Source organism: Aedes albopictus, unplaced genomic scaffold (genome assembly GCF_035046485.1).
Source record: "Aedes albopictus strain Foshan unplaced genomic scaffold, AalbF5 HiC_scaffold_635, whole genome shotgun sequence".
Classification (NCBI taxonomy): Eukaryota; Metazoa; Arthropoda; class Insecta; order Diptera; family Culicidae; genus Aedes; species Aedes albopictus.
The window spans coordinates 1-21,785 of NW_026917460.1; the positions used below are offsets into that span (position 1 = coordinate 1).

The 21,785-nt window shown below is 42.5% G+C and overlaps 1 protein-coding gene across 2 annotated transcripts; it reads left to right on the forward strand.

Moving 5' to 3' along the window:
* Positions 1 to 4,958: 4,958 nt before the first annotated feature.
* On the forward strand, positions 4,959 to 21,028 carry LOC109406499 (dynein beta chain, ciliary). Of its 2 annotated transcripts, XM_062843907.1 has the most exons (24): positions 4,959 to 5,598; positions 5,674 to 5,939; positions 6,000 to 6,451; positions 6,504 to 6,864; positions 6,921 to 8,130; positions 8,181 to 8,453; positions 9,243 to 9,272; positions 9,412 to 10,251; positions 10,315 to 11,261; positions 11,326 to 11,527; positions 11,592 to 12,304; positions 12,364 to 13,540; positions 13,595 to 13,956; positions 14,020 to 14,176; positions 14,232 to 15,581; positions 15,649 to 15,818; positions 15,884 to 16,381; positions 16,446 to 16,524; positions 16,577 to 17,179; positions 17,236 to 17,552; positions 17,613 to 19,029; positions 19,112 to 19,260; positions 20,426 to 20,558; positions 20,624 to 21,028. In XM_062843907.1, the coding sequence occupies exons 1-24, from the start codon at positions 5,137 to 5,139 to the stop codon at positions 20,783 to 20,785; spliced, it is 12,330 nt and encodes a 4,109-aa protein (XP_062699891.1). In that variant the 5' UTR covers positions 4,959 to 5,136; the 3' UTR covers positions 20,786 to 21,028. The 2 variants fall into 2 exon arrangements, with proteins under 2 accessions (XP_062699891.1, XP_062699892.1); XM_062843908.1 differs by lacking the exon at positions 9,243 to 9,272.
* Positions 21,029 to 21,785: the final 757 nt, after the last annotated feature.

Below are 21,785 nucleotides of genomic sequence, written 5' to 3' on the forward strand. Positions count from 1 at the left end.
AAAGTCATTTACAAGAGTTCAATCTAAAAATAAAATGTATTTTAATGCAACGATAGTGTTGTCCTCTCACATCTGCCAGTAAACAGCCGAATTTCATAAGAAGCTACTCCTGCAGCGGTAAGCTCTAAAAGTGTCAAAATCCATCAATTTTGATATAAAAACCGCTCGAAAGATATGATAAGATATGTATGTATCTATTAAAAGGAGTTTTGTTTCATTCTGGGATTCAAATACTAAAATAATGTGACTTTCAACAGTGATCCATAATGTGACCCAAAAACTGATCGTTTGACGCTATTATGGATCACTTTAAACAAATATAGATTTTTGCTCCACTCAACGCTCTTGATACAATATACATACCTTAAAGTATCAAAAGTATCATTAAGAAACATGTAACCTTGAAAATCAGGTGTCTTGAAACACAGAGTTGTAATAATAACACTTAAAATGGAGAGCATCACTGAAACCTAGTGGCGCACCTCTATCGAAGTAAATGGATTCGGGACTTTTTAATGTTTTCTCTTTATTCCTGTTGTAAAATCGGGTACACCATCAGTAAAATAATCAATACACTGTGTAGTTTAGCCTTACAAACGCAAATTTATTATTAGAGTTGAATTTTTGGGTAATTTTGCATTGATCCATAATATGTGGGACTCTGTGGAGCTGATCCATAATAAGGCATTTTGTAAACAGTGAAATATTCTTTTTTTACGCGGAAATGACTTGCGATTTTACTTCAACTGGATCGGTAATGAAAAGTTCGAATCAAAACATAGCCAACGGTGCTTTCAAAGTCGTAGTTTTTGTTTCCTTTTATTTTTAATTGAATTTTGAAGGTAAAAAATACCACTAAGTGATCCATGACTGTGTACTAGGCCGTCCCTTATTTTGCAAAAATTAGAAGTGTTATAAGTTCGTTAGTGGAAAATGATCGTTTTAGCTAAAAAATGATCGTGTCAAAATTTGAAGTCCGTATCTCAAGGCTAAGTGGTCCCTCAAGGGGCCTAAAGTTGTCAAAAATTGTATGGGACCAAAAAAACATGAAATTTTTTTCGACAAAACAAATACGCTATTTCACTAAAACCGGTGATTTTAGGACCCTTAAGGGCCAAAAATGTGCTTAGATTTGCGAGATCTCTATTGGTTTCCAAGATATTGACAAAAAAACAACTGAAAAATCAGCATTTTTGACCATTTTTTTTTTAGATTTCGAAGAAAACTTACTTTATTTTGTTCAATAACTCAAAAACGAGTAGAGATATCGCAAATCTAAGCACATTTTTGGCCCTCAAGGGTCCTAAAATCACCGGTTTTAGTGAAATAGCGTATTTGTTTTGTCGAAAAAAATTTCATGTTTTTTTGGTCCCATACAATTTTTGACAACTTTAGGCCCCTTGAGGGACCACTTAGCCTTGAGATACGGACTTCAATTTTTGACACGATCATTTTTTAGCTAAAACGATCATTTTCCACTAACGAACTTATAACATTTCCAATTTTTGCAAAATAAGGGACGGCCTACTGTGTACCCACGGTAGTTTGAAACAACTGCCACGTTTGTCGAATTTCAAACTAAATAATTAGTTATTTTGAAATGGGATTTTGTTGTATTCAACACGAAGTTGTCGTTTGAAATAAACCAGCAGGTTGGTTGATTGCAGGGGACCCGCATGCGGCAAGGTAGGCCTACTGCTCATCTTTTGCGAGTGTGTTAGTGTGACTGGCAACGCGACCAGAAGCCTAGTCGAATCCTGCTTGGAAATCGGTTTGTTTTGTCGATGGGGGTGGCCCGCGAAATAGCATTGTGTTGTTTGGGAAGGCCCGCTCGATGGATGTTAGGTAGGCGTAGTTTGTTCGAGTTTGACGTGCCTGCTCCCTCCCTGGTTGTTTGTAACTTTAAAAATGATCACAGAACAACACACTTAATCGGTTGTACTGAACTAATTATTTGTTATTTCTATCTAACACATCAGTTTGAATTTACTAAACTTTTGGTTGTATCGTTGCCGATGACAAACCAAAACATTAGTTTGATTCAACCAATTCGGCGGTAAATTCAAACTAATGTGTTAGGGGTCATGCACAAATTACGTCACGCTTAAAGGGGGGAGGGGAGGTTTCGCGAAACGTGACGAACCATACAATTTTTTAGAGGTTTCATACAAAAAGTGTTACATAGGGTGGAGGGGTGGGGTTGAAAATGGTCGATTTTTGTGTGACATAATTTGTGTAACACCCCTTATTTGGAGAAAAAACGACTGCCACACTGGTTTGAAAGCAAACCGAAATTTTAGTTTGTTTCACAGCCTTACCATCACAAAGTTGATAAAGACGAAAGACGAAACAGATTTTCCCGCGTGTTTAAGCCATTTTAGTGTGCAATGAATTTTACTTCAAGCAAGTGCAAAAGATCATTATTATAAACCTGTCTGATTTGAAAAATAAATAAATGATTCTTCCAACAATTAGTTTATCCATGTTGAGCACCAATAATTTTGATGAACATTTTAGAAAAAAAAAACACAGAGGGGAGGGGGAAAGGGTGGAATAAACTAGTTTGTAATTTCAACCAATTATTTGGATTGTTTTGAATGGTCATTATGATTAGAAACAAACTAAAGTTTGGCAAAAACAAACTACAAACGGCAGTTGAAAACAACAAACAAAATGTTTGTTTCTTTGATTGTCAAAATAAAACAACCAACGGATGGTTGTTTTCAAACGGATTTTTAATTTAACCGCTTATAAAAAATTTAAAATTTTGGTTAAAAACAACTGCCCCAGGTAGTAAAATCAAGCAGTGTTGGTAAACTCACACTCAAAGCTTGCTCATGAACCGCTCCTGCGTGAGCAAACTCGCATGCGATTCTGAATCGTTTTCTCACGCGCGAGAATTTCATGCAAAATCTCGCTCTCACGAGTCAAGCGTCGAAATCTCGTTTGCTTATAAAACGAATTCAAATCAATTTAAACGGCATTCAATGTTGTTGTACGCTAGATTTGCTTTTGTTCTATCATACAATCGTAAAAACTTTGATGTAAATATCAAGAACACCAAGAAATAAAGCAATGAGTGAAATCATGAGTCAACTCATGCCTGATTTTTTCGGCGGTGAGTTTGGCGAGTCAAGAATCGCGCGTGAAACAACTCAACCATGAGATTTGAGAATTTGAGTTTTTACCAACACTGAAATCAAGCCGATATTTTGTTTGTGCCAAATTCAACCTAAAATTCCAGTTAAATTTAACTGGAATTTGTTTGTCTTTACTAATTATTTTTCTCTGTGATTGTTAGATCACTTAGAGCAAAGATTAATGTGTAGAGGGGCAACGCCAAAGAGAACTTCGAGTGCTGCCGTGGGAGTTGAAGAGAACGCTACAGACATCGCCAGCAAAGGATCCTTAACAGGTTGTCGTACATTCCATAACACTGAGTCCAGGATGGAACCTTCGGGACTCCTGAGATGATACGAAAGCATTTTCGGCGTTCCTGGTGTAATGACTAATACTCGATTCTGAATATTGTAGTTTTCGAGAATATTGTACAATTCCCAGGTATCCTAAGAAATAGGAGCGCATCGGCCACAATGGAACATGGCCTGCCTCTCTTCAACTTAGTGTTCTTAGAGTATTTCCACAGTTATTAATTGAAGGGCTTTCTTTGCCTGCCGTTGCATGAATTTGTACCTTGTGAGGCAAGTACAATGATACACTATGCCCAGGGAGTCGAGAAAAGTTTTTTTTTTTTTTTTTTTTATCGGGCCCCCTGGTAGTGGACTCCAAAACAAACAAACAAAACACAAATCACATGGCGTGAAGGGGACAGCTACAAACAAACATAAAATAGGAAAATTCACGAGTTCCCAGTGGAAAACTATTTTCCTTTTAAGGGACTCTGAATTAATTTAGAACAAAACATTCACAAAAAAAAATAAAAAAAATAATAGTTTCCCGACTGGAACGGGAATCGAACCCGCCATCTCCGGATTGGCGATCCATAGCCTTATCCACTAGGTTAACTGGAGACCCCTAGGTCATATATAATCATATATAATCATCCCGACTACAAGGTGATTATTGGATTATGAAGTACGCCGAAACTTTATGCTGGCATAAGACATTTTAGGTCAATTTGAATAAAAGACAATTACAGTATGCGGCAGGAAAAAATGCGAAAGTGTTTTTCAACTTCAAACCTCATTTTCGTCCATTTGACGTTAATCGATCTATGTTTCAACGTTCCATGATCTCTAACAGATTAATTTTCTGAAAAGTTATTTAATAAAAATCCCTTTTTGGTCACAAACCTTTACAAGACGGCGTCTGAAGCTGAAGACAATCAACATTTTCAAACCACTGAAAAGCACACAGGTCGCTATATTTCATATCTGATAAAACAAAATTTTTAATTTTCTCTACAATATCATCATATATATGTGTTTATTTCATCTGGTATGTGAAACTACATGGCTCTGGGCTAGTATGGCTTGGTTTTTCATCGAATTGAAGCTATTTTTTTACTATTATAGCCGTTTTGTTTTATGACCATTGGGCGCGCAGTTTTTCAATACAATTTTTTTAGGCTTACATTATCACATGTTAAAAATCAAATATGATAATTTTTATTTTGTAGTGCTAGAATATAGACGTTGACTGATACACTGTCATAAAAAATAGTCATATAAATCCCATATTCAGCGTGTAATAGCGCCTTTCACTTTTCGCATTTTTTCCTGCCGCACCCTGTACGCCGTCTTCGACCTTTCGGCCACTACAAACTGAACATTACAACATTAGACAACGGACATATAACACCCAGTGGCCCAGTGGAGAATTTTCCGTTTGACGAAAAGTTTTCCCCGACTGGAGCGGGAATCGAACCCACACTCCAAGGTTTACGAGACACCTAAACGACTGACGCCGCTAACCGCTCGGCCACGAAGTCACATAGGAATAGGAGAAAATGTCATGAATTTATTTCATCCATTCATCACACATCAACACTCCCATCTAAAATGCACCACACTACATCCAACCGTAGTTTGTAGAACCAACGAACCGTACCTGTACTTGTAGGCCAAACGGTTCCTCGACCCGTCGTCGATCTTCCATAGTGACATCGATGAGGCCATGCAGCGTATCTCGCTGTCGATTCAAATTCTCAAGTACTTCCGTACCGTTTACGACGAATACAAAGACAACATCGCTCCGTTCTTTAAAGACCGCCCTGTGGTCAACTGGACTTTCCATCCGAACGCCGTTTTTGAGAGATTCAACGCGTTCCTCGAACGACTGTTCACCATCCAGTGGTTCTTTAATACGGTGATCGAATTTCTCAAGCTTGAGAAAGTTGAAATCGGTGGCCTGAAGGGGCGGGCACTGAGCGCACGCATCACGGGCGTTTCCGTCGAGTTCAACCAGTGCTTCTCGGTGTTCGCCTCGAAAACCTACGACGTGTTGGATCCGGACGATCCGACATTCAAGGAGGACTTTGTCAAGTTCCAAGATCGGATTCTGGAGCTTGACTTAAAACTGGCAGCCATTCTATGCCAGGCGTTCGATGACTGTCACAATTTGGAAAGCGTTTTCAAGGTATATCGTAGACTCATTTGTTGTAAGTCAGTAGAAGTTCATCCGAAAGGGGTTTTCTTTCGTTCGAATTTATAGCTGATCAGCATAGTTGGAACAGTGCTGGATCGCCCGAAGATCCGAGAAGAATTCACCGGCAAGTACCGCCAGATATTGTACATGATCGACGAAGAGCTTAGCACTTGCGAGGATATCTTCGACATGCAAATGGAGTACCATCGCAAGGACGGCCACATTTTCGTCGATCGAAGTGCTCCTCCGGTAACGGCTTGTCTCCGCTGGGTCCTACAACTCACCAACCGGATCACTAAGCCGATCAAGCAGTTTCAGACTTTGCAGCACCCGTAAGTTCGACTAGTGGGGAGGGATGGGAGTGGTGAAAATTTAACTCGTTTATGTTGCAGGGTCGTTCAATCGGACGAAGGCTTAATGTTGGTAATCCGATACGACGAGCTAATTGAGAAATTGCAGGCTTTCGAAAGATCGATCTTCGACGCATGGGCAGAAACCGTCGATGAAACAATCGAAGAAAATCTTGACAAGCCGTTGATTGTTAGGAGGCGTAATTGCGCAGAACTGGCGTTGAACTTCAGTCCACATCTGTCCTCGATTCTGCGAGAAGTTCACTATCTTCGGTTGATGGAAAAAGAGGGCATTCCAGAACGAGGATTGGAGTTTTCGGAGAAGAGCGATATATACCGTTCGTACACATTGAATCTGGAGAAAACTGTAGAATGGTATAACAAAATTAGACGCAATTGCACCGAAGTAGAGCTGGAGCTGATCAAGGGTGAGATAAAAGTAATCGACGAACTTCTCGAGAGGGCGATCAACGAACTTACGTGGAACTCTGAAGGTGATTTCCTGGGAAATAGAATGAGCGTATTCGACTCATTGATCTTTTTCAGGTGTCACCGAGTACATGATGAAAATTCGTAATCCAGTTGAGCAACTGCAAGGTCGCATGCAAAACATACAGCAAAATCTGAAGGAAATTCGAACGATAATGGCATCTTGGGCAAAGGCACCATTGTTCGAGAGGAAGGATTCCAAGAAGGATACCGTGCTGTGTTTGGAGGAGCGCAATGATCGTAAAACGAAACGATATGCCGAGTTGGAAGCTGCTGCAATTAAGGTCCATCAATTGCTTGACGCGAATATGCATCTGTTTGGAATGGACGAAACACAGGAAGATGATAACTGGATTAAATATGTTAAATTTGTAGATAATATTGTTTACGATAGCTTGCTGTTTATGATTGGTATCAGGTGAGGAACTCGAAGTAACGAAGTTAATTCAAAATAATATGTTGGCTCAATTACAGTATGGGATACTTGGTGGAGAACATGGATCCAAACAATAACCTGGCACCGCTATTTGAATCCAGATTAGAATTATTAGAACCGGAATTGGTGTTTGTTCCGTCACTCAATCCAACTGACCCAAATGGTTTCAACTTTTTGCTGGCCGCATTGGTTACCGATATTACTTTTATGTCCTCGTTGATCCCGAGACTGCTGAAAAATGCAGATGAATCGTATGATCAAAAAATAACGAACAACACCGACATTCAAGATATGAAGGTTGAAATTCTGCAAGGTGTCGACAGAGTGATTCAAGAAGCAGCTCAATTCTGCCGGGATTTTGAACGATATAGCTACCTATGGCTAGAGGACCGCGAATTCAGCATGGAAGTATTCTTGGAGTACGGACGGCAGTTGGAAGCTGACGAATTGGAAATGATCTCTAACAAAGATCCAGATGCCCCTCAGCCCTGTCCACCAACAATTGAAGCTTTTCGAGAGCAAATTGATCATTATGAATCTTTATATTTAGAAATAGAGAAGATAGAACCTTTTCAGATTTTCAACGCGTGGTTCCAAGTAGATGTTAGACCTTTCCGTCAGTCACTGTTGAACATCGTCCGAAAGTGGGGCAACATGTTTAAGGATCACCTCGTTACCAACGTCACATATAGTCTTACGGATTTGGGCAAATTCATAAGGAAGGCAGACGAAGGTCTGCTACAGGTTGTGAAGGAAGGCGACTACGATGGATTAGTCAACATTATGGCTTACCTATTGCACGTTAAAGAACGCACCGCCACCACTGACGAGATGTTCGAGCCAATGAAGGAGACCATTGAGCTACTGAAATACTACGACATGGATATCCCAGAAGAGGTCAATGTGTATCTGCAAGAACTACCGGAACAGTGGGCCAATACCAAAAAGATTGCACTCACTGTTAAGCAGCAAGTTGCCCCCCTGCAGGCAAACGAAGTTGTCGGCATCCGAAATAAGATAGCCGCATTCGATCTGCACATTACCCTGTTCAGGGATATCTTCCGAACGTACGAGTTCTTCAAGTATGATTGTGGCTTCCCATACAACTTGTTGAATCGTATCAACGGAGACATGGAACGTTTGGAGAAGGACATGTCAGACATTCACGAATCGGGTAGCCTGTTTGAAGTGCCGGTGCCGGAATTCAAACTACTGAAGCAGTGCCGCAAGGAGATGAAAATGTTAAAGGTAATATTAATTGTCATTTGAAATACATTTTCAATTAAGTACATTTTCAGCAACTGTGGGATTACGTGTTTATTGTACGTACCAGCATTGAGGATTGGAAAACGACTCCCTGGCGAAAGGTTGACGTCGAGAACATGGACATTGAGTGTAAAAAGTTTGCCAAAGATATCCGTCTGCTGGACAAGGAAATGCGACCATGGGACACCTACATGACCCTGGAGGCTACAGTGAAAAATATGCTGACTTCACTGAGAGCTGTAGGTGAACTGCAGAATCCAGCAATTCGTGAGCGTCACTGGAATCAATTGATGTCATCGACGAAGGTTAATAAGTAGTCCTGGTTGTAGCTTGTCTCTACATATGTCCCTTTATTTCTGGAATTATTCCTCAATGTTGAACAGTCGAGGAAATTGCTACTTTTAATTGCTAGCATGATGTGAGTCAATTGATGATGAAGATGTGATTCGCTAACTATTGTTGTTTCCGTAAACGTAATTGAATAAAGTCAGTTCTCACTTCAATTGGCTTACCCTGTCAAATCCATCCTCGACTGTTTTCAACAAAATACGATTTGCAAAGGTCGTGAAATAATTCCTCACATGTCACACGCAGATCTGAAGTAACAGGCGCTTTTCATCGAGATACAATGCAATCATTTAAGCATAGGGCACACGTTGCATACAAACGACTAAATACCCCATCAAGATCTCTCGAATCACCTGCAAACTGAAAGCCATAACGATTCCATATCACGCAACTCTATACAAACACCACAGTTAGTAGCAAATTGAATTACCCTTCCCGTGAATGTTTCTCTACCTACATGCATGAATCGCTGGAAAGCACCTTATCCGAGCCTGCCACCTCTTGAACGCTATGGGTGGAGTGTGCACTAAATGTGTGGAATAATTTCATTGCCGTCCATACCCTTTACTCCATATCCCTGTTGTTGAAGTCAATCGAATACGTATCGCTTTGTACATATCTAAATGTTTAATGATTTTCTTCCTTTTCGTTTCTCTCTTTCTGTAACGATGATCCAACACCTTACTTGTAAATACACCCATCCGTAATCTAAAAACCTGTAAATACCGTTGTTTAACCCTCCACAGAGTTTAGCTAATCTGCCGCCAGAGATTACAGTAAGTTTTAACGCTATGTAAATATGCCTTCAATATTATTATTAAATTCAATGTTCATCAAAACCCACAATTATGTTTTTAATTATTGGTAAAAATCTCCAACCGAAGACCACTCTCTAACGCTCCCGTTCAATTTTAGGTCCAATTCATTATGGACAAAAATACGACCCTGTCGGATCTTCTTGCGTTGAACCTACACGAATGCGAAGAAGAGGTCAAAAACATCGTTGACAAAGCCGTTAAGGAAATGTCCATGGAGAAGATTCTTCGTGATTTGAACACCACATGGTCAATAATGGAATTCGAGCACGAGATTCACCCACGTACTGGTTGTTCCTTGCTCAAGGCCTCTGAAGAACTTATCGAAACCCTCGAAGAAAATCAGGTGGTCCTGCAAAACTTGATGACCTCCAAGTTTGTTGCACACTTCCTCGAGGAAGTTTCCGGCTGGCAGAAGAAGCTGACCACCGCTGACCAGGTTATCACCGTATGGTTTGAAGTCCAGCGAACCTGGACTCATCTGGAGTCGATCTTCATGAGCTCGGAAGATATCCGAAAGCAGCTACCCGTCGATTCGGCTAGATTCGATCGAATCGATGCCGATTTCAAAGTAATGATGGAAGAAATGTCCAAAACATCGAACGTCATTCATGCTACTAATCGCGATGGGCTATGCGAGAAACTCGACGAGCTGCAAAGTCAGCTGACTCTGTGCGAGAAAGCACTGGCAGAATATTTGGAAACGAAACGACTGTACTTCCCTAGGTTCTACTTTGTATCGTCTGCCGATTTGTTGGATATTTTGAGCAACGGTAACCGCCCGGAAGTGGTCTGCAAACATCTTACAAAGCTGTTCGATTCTATAGCAAAGCTTAAATTCCAAGCCGAGCCTGATGGGTCTACGAAATTCTCCCTTGGCATGATAGCCAAGGATACCGAATATGTCAAATTTTACGAACTGTGTGGCTGCACTGGACCGGTATAGAACTGAAACCCATGACTCGAAAACAGAATAACGTGTTCAAACTGTTTTAAATTCTAGGTCGAAGTCTGGTTGAACCAAGTGCAAAAATCGATGAGATCGTCACTTCGAAGTTACATCGCCGAAGCTGTCGTAGCCTACGAAGAAAAACAACGCGAACACTGGCTGTTCGACTACCCGGCGCAGGTCTCACTTTGCGGAACGCAAATCTGGTGGACAACCGAGGTCAATATCGCCTTCAGTCGACTTGAGGAAGGCTACGACAACGCCATCAAGGATTACTACAAGAAACAAATCTCTCAACTGAGTACACTGATCACCCTGCTGCTCGGTGAGCTGACCAGAGGTGATCGTCAGAAGATCATGACCATCTGTACCATTGATGTCCATTCTCGAGACGTCGTTAGTAAACTGATCCAGTCCAAGGTGGAAAGCGCCTCAGCTTTCCAGTGGCAATCGCAGCTTCGTCACCGTTGGGACGATATAGAGAAGGACTGCTTCGCCAATATCTGCGATGCCCAATTTATCTACAGTCATGAATATCTCGGAAACACACCTCGTTTGGTGATCACTCCGTTGACCGATCGATGCTATATCACGCTGACGCAATCTCTACATTTGGTCATGGGAGGGGGTCCAGCAGGACCAGCTGGTACAGGAAAGACCGAAACTACCAAGGATCTTGGTCGAGCTCTGGGAATCATGGTCTACGTATTCAACTGCTCCGAACAGATGGATTACAAATCTTGCGGTAATATCTACAAAGGGCTGGCGCAAACCGGAGCCTGGGGATGTTTTGACGAGTTTAACCGAATCTCCGTGGAAGTGTTGTCCGTGGTTGCTGTTCAAGTTAAATCTGTACAGGACGCCATCCGGGACAAGAAAGACATGTTCAACTTCATGGGGGAGATTATAGCGTGCGTCCCAACGGTAGGAATATTCATCACCATGAACCCTGGTTACGCAGGTCGTACGGAGTTGCCTGAGAACTTGAAGGCTCTGTTTAGGTTCGTTACGTGATAGTGAGGTGTATTGAAATGCATAAAACATGTCCTCTTATTTCTTTGACAGACCGTGCGCTATGGTTGTTCCTGACTTCGAACTGATTTGTGAGATCATGCTGGTAGCAGAAGGTTTCCAGGATGCCCGAGTGCTCGCTAGGAAGTTCATTACCCTGTACACACTGTGTAAAGAACTGCTTTCGAAGCAGGATCACTACGATTGGGGCTTGCGGGCTATCAAATCCGTACTTGTCGTCGCTGGATCACTCAAGGTATTACCATCACTTTTGTAATAATCTATATTGAATCATCAAACGCTTTTTCGCATCATTACAGCGTGGAGACCCAGGACGCCCGGAAGAAGAAGTGTTAATGCGAGCGCTTCGTGATTTCAATATTCCCAAAATTGTCACCGACGACATGCCTGTGTTCATGGGCTTGATTGGTGACCTGTTCCCAGCTCTCGATGTCCCCAGGAAGCGTGACATGGAGTTCGAGAAAACGGTGAAGCAGGCTACGCTGGATCGTGCCTTGCAACCAGAAGACAACTTTATTCTGAAGGTTGTTCAGCTTGAGGAACTTCTAGAAGTTCGACACTCCGTATTCATTGTGGGTAATGCAGGTACCGGCAAGACACAAGTTTGGAAGACCCTATACAAAACCTATCAAAACATGAAAAAGAAACCAACTTTTGACGATCTAAATCCGAAGGCTGTCACCAATGACGAACTCTTCGGAATCATCAACCCAGCCACCAGAGAGTGGAAAGACGGTCTTTTCTCGGTCATCATGCGGGAGCAGGCTAGCCTAACGGGGGATAATCCCAAGTGGATTATTCTCGATGGTGACATCGATCCCATGTGGATTGAAAGTTTGAACACTGTGATGGATGACAATAAGGTTCTGACCTTAGCTTCTAATGAGCGTATTGCTCTAACACCCTACATGCGTCTGATATTCGAGATATCGAACTTGAGAACGGCCACTCCGGCTACCGTATCGCGAGCTGGTATTCTTTACATAAACCCTCAGGACTTGGGATGGAACCCGTAAGTCTTGTTTCGGCGGAATACAACTCCATCAGACATTAACTCATGCTTTATTTTAGGTATGTAACGAGCTGGATCGAAACTCGAACAATTCCCGCCGAAAAGTCCAATTTGGTCATCCTGTTCGACAAATACATTCCAGCCTGTCTGGATAACATACGAACACGTTTCAAGAAGATTACCCCGGTTGCCGAGATGGCCCACATACAAATGCTGTGTCACTTATTGGAGTGTCTTTTGATCCCAATCAATACTCCCGCTGATTGTCCGAAGGAGTGGCATGATCTATATTTTGTGTTCTCATGCGTTTGGGCATTCGGTTCAGCTATGTTCCAAGACGCGGCTATTGACTATCGCGTTGAGTTTAGCAAATGGTGGGTCAATGAGTTCAAAACTGTCAAGTTTCCACCCACTGGAACCGTATTCGACTACTTCATCGACACCGAAACCAAACACTGGACCCCATGGACGGAGATACTTCCCAAATTTGAAATGGACTGCGATCAGCCACTGCAGGCCGTACTAGTCCATACGTCCGAATCGATTCGCTTAAGATTCTTTCTCGATTTGTTGATGGATCGTGCGCATCCTGTAATGCTTGTTGGTATTGCGGGTTGTGGCAAAACGGTCGTCGTCAACGAAAAATTGGCAAATTTATCGGAGAATTTTGCCATCGCGAACATCCCTTTCAATTTCTACACCTCCTCTGAGATGCTTCAAAAAGTTATGGAGAAACCATTAGAAAAGAAAGCGGGTCGTAACTACGGTCCTCCCGGAAGCAAAACGCTAATCTACTTTATCGACGACATGAACATGCCTGAGGTGGATGCCTACGGAACGGTTCAACCTCATACACTGATTCGACAGCATATGGACTACAGCCATTGGTACGATCGGAACAAACTTACGCTAAAAGATATTCACAATTGTCAGTACGTCTCGTGTATGAATCCCACCTCGGGTAGTTTTACAATCAATCCCCGGTTGCAACGTCATTTTTGTGTATTCGCTGTGAGCTTTCCCGGCTCTGAGGCTGTTACCACCATCTATCATTCGATCCTTCTCCAGCACTTTGCGAATGCGGAACAGAAATTCAACATAGCTGTAACTAAAATATCACAAAATATTGTCGCAGCAAGTTTGGCTCTGCACTCTAAAGTGGCACAAGTGTTTCTCCCGACGGCCATCAAGTTCCATTACGTTTTCAACCTACGTGACTTGACAAACGTTTTCCAGGTATTCATGGAGATCCGGTTCCTAGTGCAGTGATACACCGTTCTTCTTTTTCAGGGACTTCTTTTCAGTACCAACGATTGCCTAGTAACATCGAACGACTTTATTCGTCTATGGCTACACGAAACACAACGAGTCTACGGGGATAAACTACTGGATGACAAGGATATCGACAGCTTCACCAAAATGCAGAACGACTTGGTGAAGAAATCCTTTGAGGAAATTGATGAATCGATTGTGTTCGATAAACCGAACATCTACTGTCACTTCGCCGGAGGTATCGGTGAACCGAAGTACATGCCCATCACGGACTGGGGTGTACTAACAAAACTACTGCAGGAAGCGATGATGTCCTACAACGACCTTATAGCTGCAATGAATCTGGTTCTTTTCGAGGATGCCATGATGCATGTTTGCAGGTGAGTATGGTTCAATGGTATGTTTGGTTGTGAACATCTTCACGAAACATGTTTCTATTACAGAATCAACAGAATCCTTGAATCTCCTCGTGGAAGCGCCCTACTAGTTGGCGTAGGTGGTAGTGGAAAGCAATCCCTAAGCCGTTTAGCAGCTTTTATCTCTAGTTTAGAAGTGGCGCAAATTCAACTGAAGAAAGGATACAGCGTAGCTGACCTGAAGGTATTTGAATACTGCATCACAGATCAACTCTTAAACACTAATTGATCAATTCTAGAATGAGCTATCCGGATTGTATCTAAAGGCAGGGCTGAAGAACGTCGGTATCATGTTTTTGATGACAGACGCCCAAGTGTCCAGCGAAAGCTTCTTGGTCATCATCAACGATCTACTTTCATCTGGCGAAATCCCAGACCTGTTCCCAGATGATGAAGTGGAAAACATCATTTCCGGAGTTCGCAATGAAGTCAAAGGTGCCGGTCTTGTTGATACACGCGAGAACTGTTGGAAGTTCTTCATCGATCGCGTTCGACGGCAGCTCAAAGTTGTACTATGCTTCTCGCCTGTCGGTGTTACTCTACGTGTACGTTCGCGCAAATTCCCAGCGATTATTACTTGTACTCAAATCAATTGGTTCCACGAGTGGCCGCAGGAAGCTTTGATGTCCGTGTCGTTGCGGTTCCTACAAGAGTTGACGATTCTACCGGGCGATTGCAAGGACTCAATTGCACGATTCATGGCTTATGTACACACCTCGGTCAACTCAATGTCAAAAGTCTATTTGCAAAACGAACGTCGATACAACTACACAACACCCAAGTCTTACCTTGAGCAGATTAGCTTGTACGACAAGCTACTGAAGGAGAAACACGGCGAACTTCGGAAGAAGGTTGAACGATTGGAAAATGGTCTGGAAAAACTTCGTACAACCGCTGATCAAGTCGCCACACTAAAACAGAAACTGGCAATTCAGGAAGTCGAGTTGCAAGAGAAGAACGATGCCGCTGATGCTCTTATAGAAATGGTTGGAGTAGAAACCGATAAGGTTCAAACCGAGAAGGCAATAGCCGATGAAGAAGAGCAGAAGGTGGCCGTCATTGCGAAGGAAGTAGCTAAAAAACAACGTGATTGCGAAGAGGATCTCGTTAAAGCAGAGCCGGCACTGATTGCGGCCCAGGAAGCTTTGAACACCCTCAACAAGGCCAATCTAACTGAGTTGAAGTCGTTCGGCTCGCCTCCTGGTGCTGTGACCAACGTGACAGCGGCCGTCATGGTTCTGCTGGCACCGAACGGCAAAATTCCGAAAGATCGCAGCTGGAAATCGGCCAAGATCACAATGGCGAAAGTAGACAGTTTCCTCGACATGTTGATCAATTATGACAAGGAGCACATACACCCTGAGATTATAAAAGCTATTCAACCGTACCTCAAGGATACAGAGTTCGATCCCGACTTCGTGCGGTCCAAATCGGCGGCAGCAGCAGGTCTCTGCGCCTGGGTCATCAACATCATCAAATTCTACGACGTTTTCTGTGATGTTGAGCCCAAACGAAAAGCGTTGGCAGCGGCCAATGCTGAACTTACAGCTTCGCAAGAAAAGTTGGCAAACATCAAGAAGAAGGTTGCTGTAAGTATACGATCCATACCGACTCCTCACTATGCTTCAGAAGTAATCTTCTTTCAAACCTATGTAGTCCCTGGAGGAACAACTTGCAAAGCTGACTGCGGATTTTGAAAAGGCTACCGCCGACAAGCTTCGCTGTCAACAGGAAGCAGATGCTACACAAGCCACAATTCAATTGGCCAATCGACTTGTTGGTGGTCTGGCCAGTGAGAACGTCCGTTGGGCTGAGGCAGTGGCTGAGTAAATTCTAATATCGGGTAACTGATTTTCAGTACCAAATGCTGCAAAATTTCTTACAATTTTAGGTTCATGCAACAAGCCACAACACTACCGGGAGATATTTTGCTGATAACGGCGTTCATCTCATACGTCGGTTGTTTCACGAAACAGTTCCGAATGGACTTACTCAACAAGATGTGGTTACCCTTTTTGCGCGCCCTGGAACCAGGCATCCCAATTACGGACAGCCTCGATCCACTGAGATTGCTAACTGACGACACTCAGATTGCGACTTGGCAAAATGAAGGTTTGCCGAGCGATCGCATGTCCATCGAAAATGCTACGATTTTATCCAACTCCGATCGGTGGCCGTTGATGATCGATCCGCAGCTACAGGGAATCAAGTGGATCAAGCAAAAATACGGCGAAGCCTTGAAGGTTATTCGTTTGGGAAGCAAGGGCTATCTCGAGGTATTGGAGAAGGCGTTGGCTAAAGGGAGTACCGTACTTATTGAAAACATCGGAGAAAATGTGGACCCTGTCCTGAACCCTCTGTTGGGAAGGAATCTGATCAAAAAAGGAAGGTGCGAGATGGGTTATTTGAGTGGCTGTGTAGATAGGTATTGACACACTTATTTTAAATTATAGGGCCATCAAGATAGGAGACAAAGAAGTGGAATATAACCACAGTTTTAGATTGATCCTACATACCAAACTTGCTAATCCGGTAAGATTAAGATAATATAAGATAACTTAATCTATTTGAATATTGTTTCTAGCATTACCAACCCGAAATGCAAGCGCAAACCACTTTGATCAACTTTACCGTAACCAAAGACGGTCTCGAAGACCAACTTTTAGCTGAAGTCGTCAAAGCCGAACGTCCCGATCTTGAGGAACTCAAAGCAGACCTTACCAAGCAGCAAAACGACTTCAAAATTATGCTCAAGAAATTAGAAGACGACCTCCTTTCGCGTCTATCCTCAGCTGGTGGCAACATCCTAGGCGACACAGCACTGGTAGAGAACCTGGAAACTACCAAGAAAACGGCTGCGGAAATCGAGGAGAAGGTCACCGAAGCTAAGATAACATCGAAGGAGATTGATGAAGCTCGAGAACACTACCGACCAGCAGCTGCCCGTGCCAGCTTGCTTTACTTCATCTTGAACGATCTGAATACCATCAATCCGATCTATCAATTCTCGCTGAAAGCATTCAGCGTAGTCTTTCAAAATGCTATTTCAAGAGCTGAACCTGCAGACACCGTCCCATCCAGAGTCAACAACTTGATCGATTGCATATCGTTCTCAGTTTTTCAGTACACCACTCGAGGGTTATTCGAATGTGACAAACTTATTTTCATGTCTCAGATGACATTCCAGGTAACGAAGGATCATAATTGAAGAACCATAACTACAAATAGATATTAACCTTACAGATTTTGATGATTCGCGAGGAGATCACACCTGCGGAGCTAGATTTCCTCTTGCGTTTCCCCATCAAGCCCCACGTGACTTCACCGGTAGATTTCCTAACCAACACTGCATGGGGTGGAATTTGCAGCTTGGCTTCCAAGGACGAATTCCGTAACCTAGATCGTGATATAGAAACATCATCCAAACGCTGGAAAAAGCTAATCGAGTCGGAATGCCCGGAGAAGGAAAAGTTCCCACAAGAGTGGAAGAATAAAACGGCTCTGCAGAGACTTTGCATGATGCGTGCTCTGCGACCGGATCGGATGACCTACGCAATGACGTAAGTTGATGCTGTTCTAAAACCTGCATATGTTTAAAATAAACTATTCTATCATTGCAGAGATTTCATCGAGGAAAAACTTGGCTCCCATTACGTCGAGAATCGTACGATGGAATTCGCAAAGTCATTTGAAGAGACTAGCCCTTCTACGCCGATATTCTTCATTCTGTCACCGGGTGTCAATCCGCTGAAGGATGTAGAAGCCTTGGGCAAACAGTTAGGCTACTCTGCAGACAACGACAACTTCTATAACGTTTCCCTAGGACAAGGTCAAGAGGTGGTTGCCGAGGCAGCCATGGATAAAGCAGCAACCTCCGGACACTGGGTTGTACTGCAGAACATCCATCTGGTTAAGAAATGGCTGCCTTCACTGGAGAAGAAACTTGAATATTACTCGGAGGGATCGCACGAAAACTACCGTATCTTTATGAGTGCGGAGCCAGCAGCCACTCCAGCAGCTCACATAATTCCCCAAGGTATCCTGGAGTCATCGATCAAGATCACCAACGAACCACCCACTGGAATGCAGGCTAATCTGCATAAAGCACTGGACAACTTCACACAAGAAACGCTGGAAATGTGTGGCAAAGAGGCTGAATTTAAAGTCATTCTCTTTTCGCTTTGCTACTTCCATGCCGTTGTTGCCGAAAGGCGTAAATTCGGTCCCCAAGGATGGAACAAAACATATCCTTTCAACGTAGGAGATTTGAACATCTCCGTCTCCGTCTTGTACAACTACTTGGAGGCAAATACCAAAGTTCCATGGGAGGATCTCCGCTATCTGTTTGGTGAAATTATGTACGGCGGTCACATTACCGACGATTGGGATCGCCGGACGTGTATAACATACTTGGAAGAACTTATGCAACCGGACTTAGTTGACGGCGAACTGTTTCTCGCTCCAGGATTCGCCGCTCCCCCGAATACTGACTATGTGGGCTATCATGCTTACATAGACGATGCAATGCCTCCAGAGTCTCCGTATCTGTATGGACTACACCCGAACGCAGAAATCGGCTTCCTGACCACAACGTCGGAGAACCTGTTCCGAACTGTTTTCGAAATGCAGCCTCGAGACGCCGGCGCTGGATCCGGTACAACGGTAACCCGAGAAGATAAGGTAAAACAGATACTGGATGAGATTATGGAGAAACTTCCGGAGGAATTCAACATGGCTGAGATCATGGGAAAGGTAGAGGAACGTACCCCCTATGTGGTGGTTGCGTTCCAGGAGTGCGAACGAATGAACTACCTGACCGGAGAGATGAAGAGGAGCCTGAAGGAATTGGATCTCGGTATGAAGGGCGAGCTGACGATCACGTCCGACATGGAGGATTTAGAGAATTCACTGTTCTTGGACCAAGTGCCAGTGATCTGGGCTGCCCGCGCTTACCCGTCGCTGTTGGGTCTGACCGGCTGGTTTGTCGATTTGTTGCTAAGACTGCGCGAGTTGGAAACCTGGTCGGCAGATTTTGTCGTAAGATTTAACTCAAACGCTTGATCACTTCGCAAAATGCTTCCCAAATTCAGTAGTGAAATTAACATTCCGCTCTTTTCAGCTTCCAACATCTGTTTGGCTGGCAGGGTTTTTCAATCCGCAATCCCTGCTGACTGCTATTATGCAGTCAACGGCCAGAAAGAATGAACTTCCGCTGGACAAAATGTGTCTGCACTGCGACGTCACTAAGAAGCAAAAGGATGATTTCACGTAAGTAGTGAAAGTGGATTATCCTTTACGATTCTGGGTGCCAGATGCTAGACGATCTTTTCTCTGTATAATGCCAGAAGAAGGGTTTTTATTCCATAATTAAATCTGTACATATAGCAAAAGGACACTCGATAAGATAAATAATTTGTAGTACACATGTGGAGGTCGAATCGTTTCAGCATCAGACAAAAAAAACTTTTCCCTTTTCTTTTTTTTTATATAATGATTCAGTAAGACACTGACAAAAGAACTCCTCTAAAATATAGATTTCCGAAAAGCGTCTTTTACAGAACGATTTTTTTTTTTGTAATTTATGGGACCTAAGCTACCCGAGCAAGAGAAAATAGCTGAAGAATAACTAACTCAGGTATGGGAAACCGAATACCTACAACCTGAATGAGGTATTAAATAGCCCTGTATAAGAGGTAAAATACCTAAATCAATAACTGGTGTGTATTCTGTGCATAGCGCGTGAATAATAACATCAGGTATGGCAATACCTAAATAATAATCTGCGATTTTTTCATACAAATAACAATTTTTCCATAATTGAATAATTCCTCAAGCAGTCCTCAACACCAAACCAAAAACTCGTTGAGGTATTGCATCAATACCTACAAAATATCAAAATAAGTTATTTTCAATACCTGGATAACCGACCAATACCTAATCTTGGTATGATACCTGACTGTGGTATGCTCTAGTTATGGGGCAGTTATTCATTCCTGCTCGGGTAGTTACTTTGAGCACCTCAGCACCAATACCACTAGCCCTGCTTCTGCCTCCACCCGCAGTCATATACATTATGTCTTGGTTTAATTTATCGTCAAGTCTATTATCGCTGTCTCCCTCGCTCTTCAGAGGAGCAGCCATAATTTGATTTTTTTTTTAAACATAAGCCTGCCCGCCTAAGATCGATGCCGATAAAATCCAAATCGTCCGTAAAGCCGAGGAGCATGTGCGACCGTGTGATAGTGACATTGTTCTGCACGTCAGAGGAATGGCACTGCTTTAATTCATCCGAAGTGACAAAAGAGATAGACTCGATCCGAACACTTCATTCTAATCAATCCAGCATTGCGCGCATCAGCCATATTCCTTTTTCCTAATTATACCTTATGTAAGAGTGTATGCATCAATTTGACAATAATTACTACTAAAACAGAGCTGGACCAAGGGAAGGAGCATACGTGCACGGAATATTCATGGAAGGAGCCCGTTGGGACATCCAACAGGGCATAATAATGGAATCAAAACTTAAGGAATTATACCCACAAATGCCTGTGATCAATATTCGGGTAAGGCCTGATAACGTTCTAGAAGATATTTTGTTTAACACCTAAAGCATTTAAATATATTTCAGGCACTTACCCAGGATAAACAAGATCTACGTAACATGTATGAGTGTCCCGTGTATAAGACCCGAACCAGAGGACCCACCTACATCTGGACATTCAATTTGAAAACCAAAGACAAACCGGCTAAATGGACTCTGGCCGGCGTAGCACTGTTACTACAAGTTTAAAAAATATTTTGCAAAATGTTAGGCTACGGTGATTATGCATATTCTATAATGTGTTGTGTTTGAGATTTTTACTTGCACTCCGTTTGTTCTCTTCTATGTATTTCAAACCACCGATGAGAGTTTATAATCGTTTAATTTATACCAGAGAAAATCTATAAAAAAAATGTGTTGATTGTAAAATCATTGTAACATCATAATAAAATCAATTGCACCCATTCCACACTGCAACGAAAGAACCAGGTTGATCATTATGTAAAACAAAATCCGTAATTCCCAAACAAATTCTCGTTTGTCTTACAGCCAATGAAGCCAGGGGTGGGAAATGTCATAAAAATGTCATTTCGTTATTTTCTAATTTCATTGCACTTTTTTCCCTGTTGGGGTACACAACTACTGCGACCATTAATTGACCTATTGTGGTAAGACCCAGTTGCTTTATAGTGGTAATCAGAGAAGTTGTTATAGAGATGCGCGAAGATGATTTAGGTTATGTTTATTTACATCACGCCCAACAACAATCAATTTTTGCGGTGAACAAAATTATATTTTCGCGTGCGTGTTAGTTTGATCTGCCCATGAGATGTCAAGCATACAAGTGACGTCATGCTTTGCACTAACACACTTTCATGTGCTCTCATGATGCGCTTTGTTGCCCATGTTTTTCTATTTCCTTGAATTTGCTCGATTGGGACCGCGTTTGACGGTTCAATTGGAACCTTTGGTTTCAGTCTTCGCGCATCTCTATAACAACTTCTCTGGTGGTAATCACGTTCAAATGTATGCGTACCTTTTTTGTAGGTGTAGTTGTGAAACTGTGAGGAAAATATTTGCTCTCTTGCCCCGGACGTTAGTTTTATCATTATTTACCCGTTTTACCCAATTCGATTGGGTAATATTTGCATATGCAATCTGAATAGCCTTTGAATTGACGTGCAATTTTGTGTGAGGAAAAACTCGCGCTAGTGTTAGTGTGTTGAAATGTCACTTATCTCTATGTAAT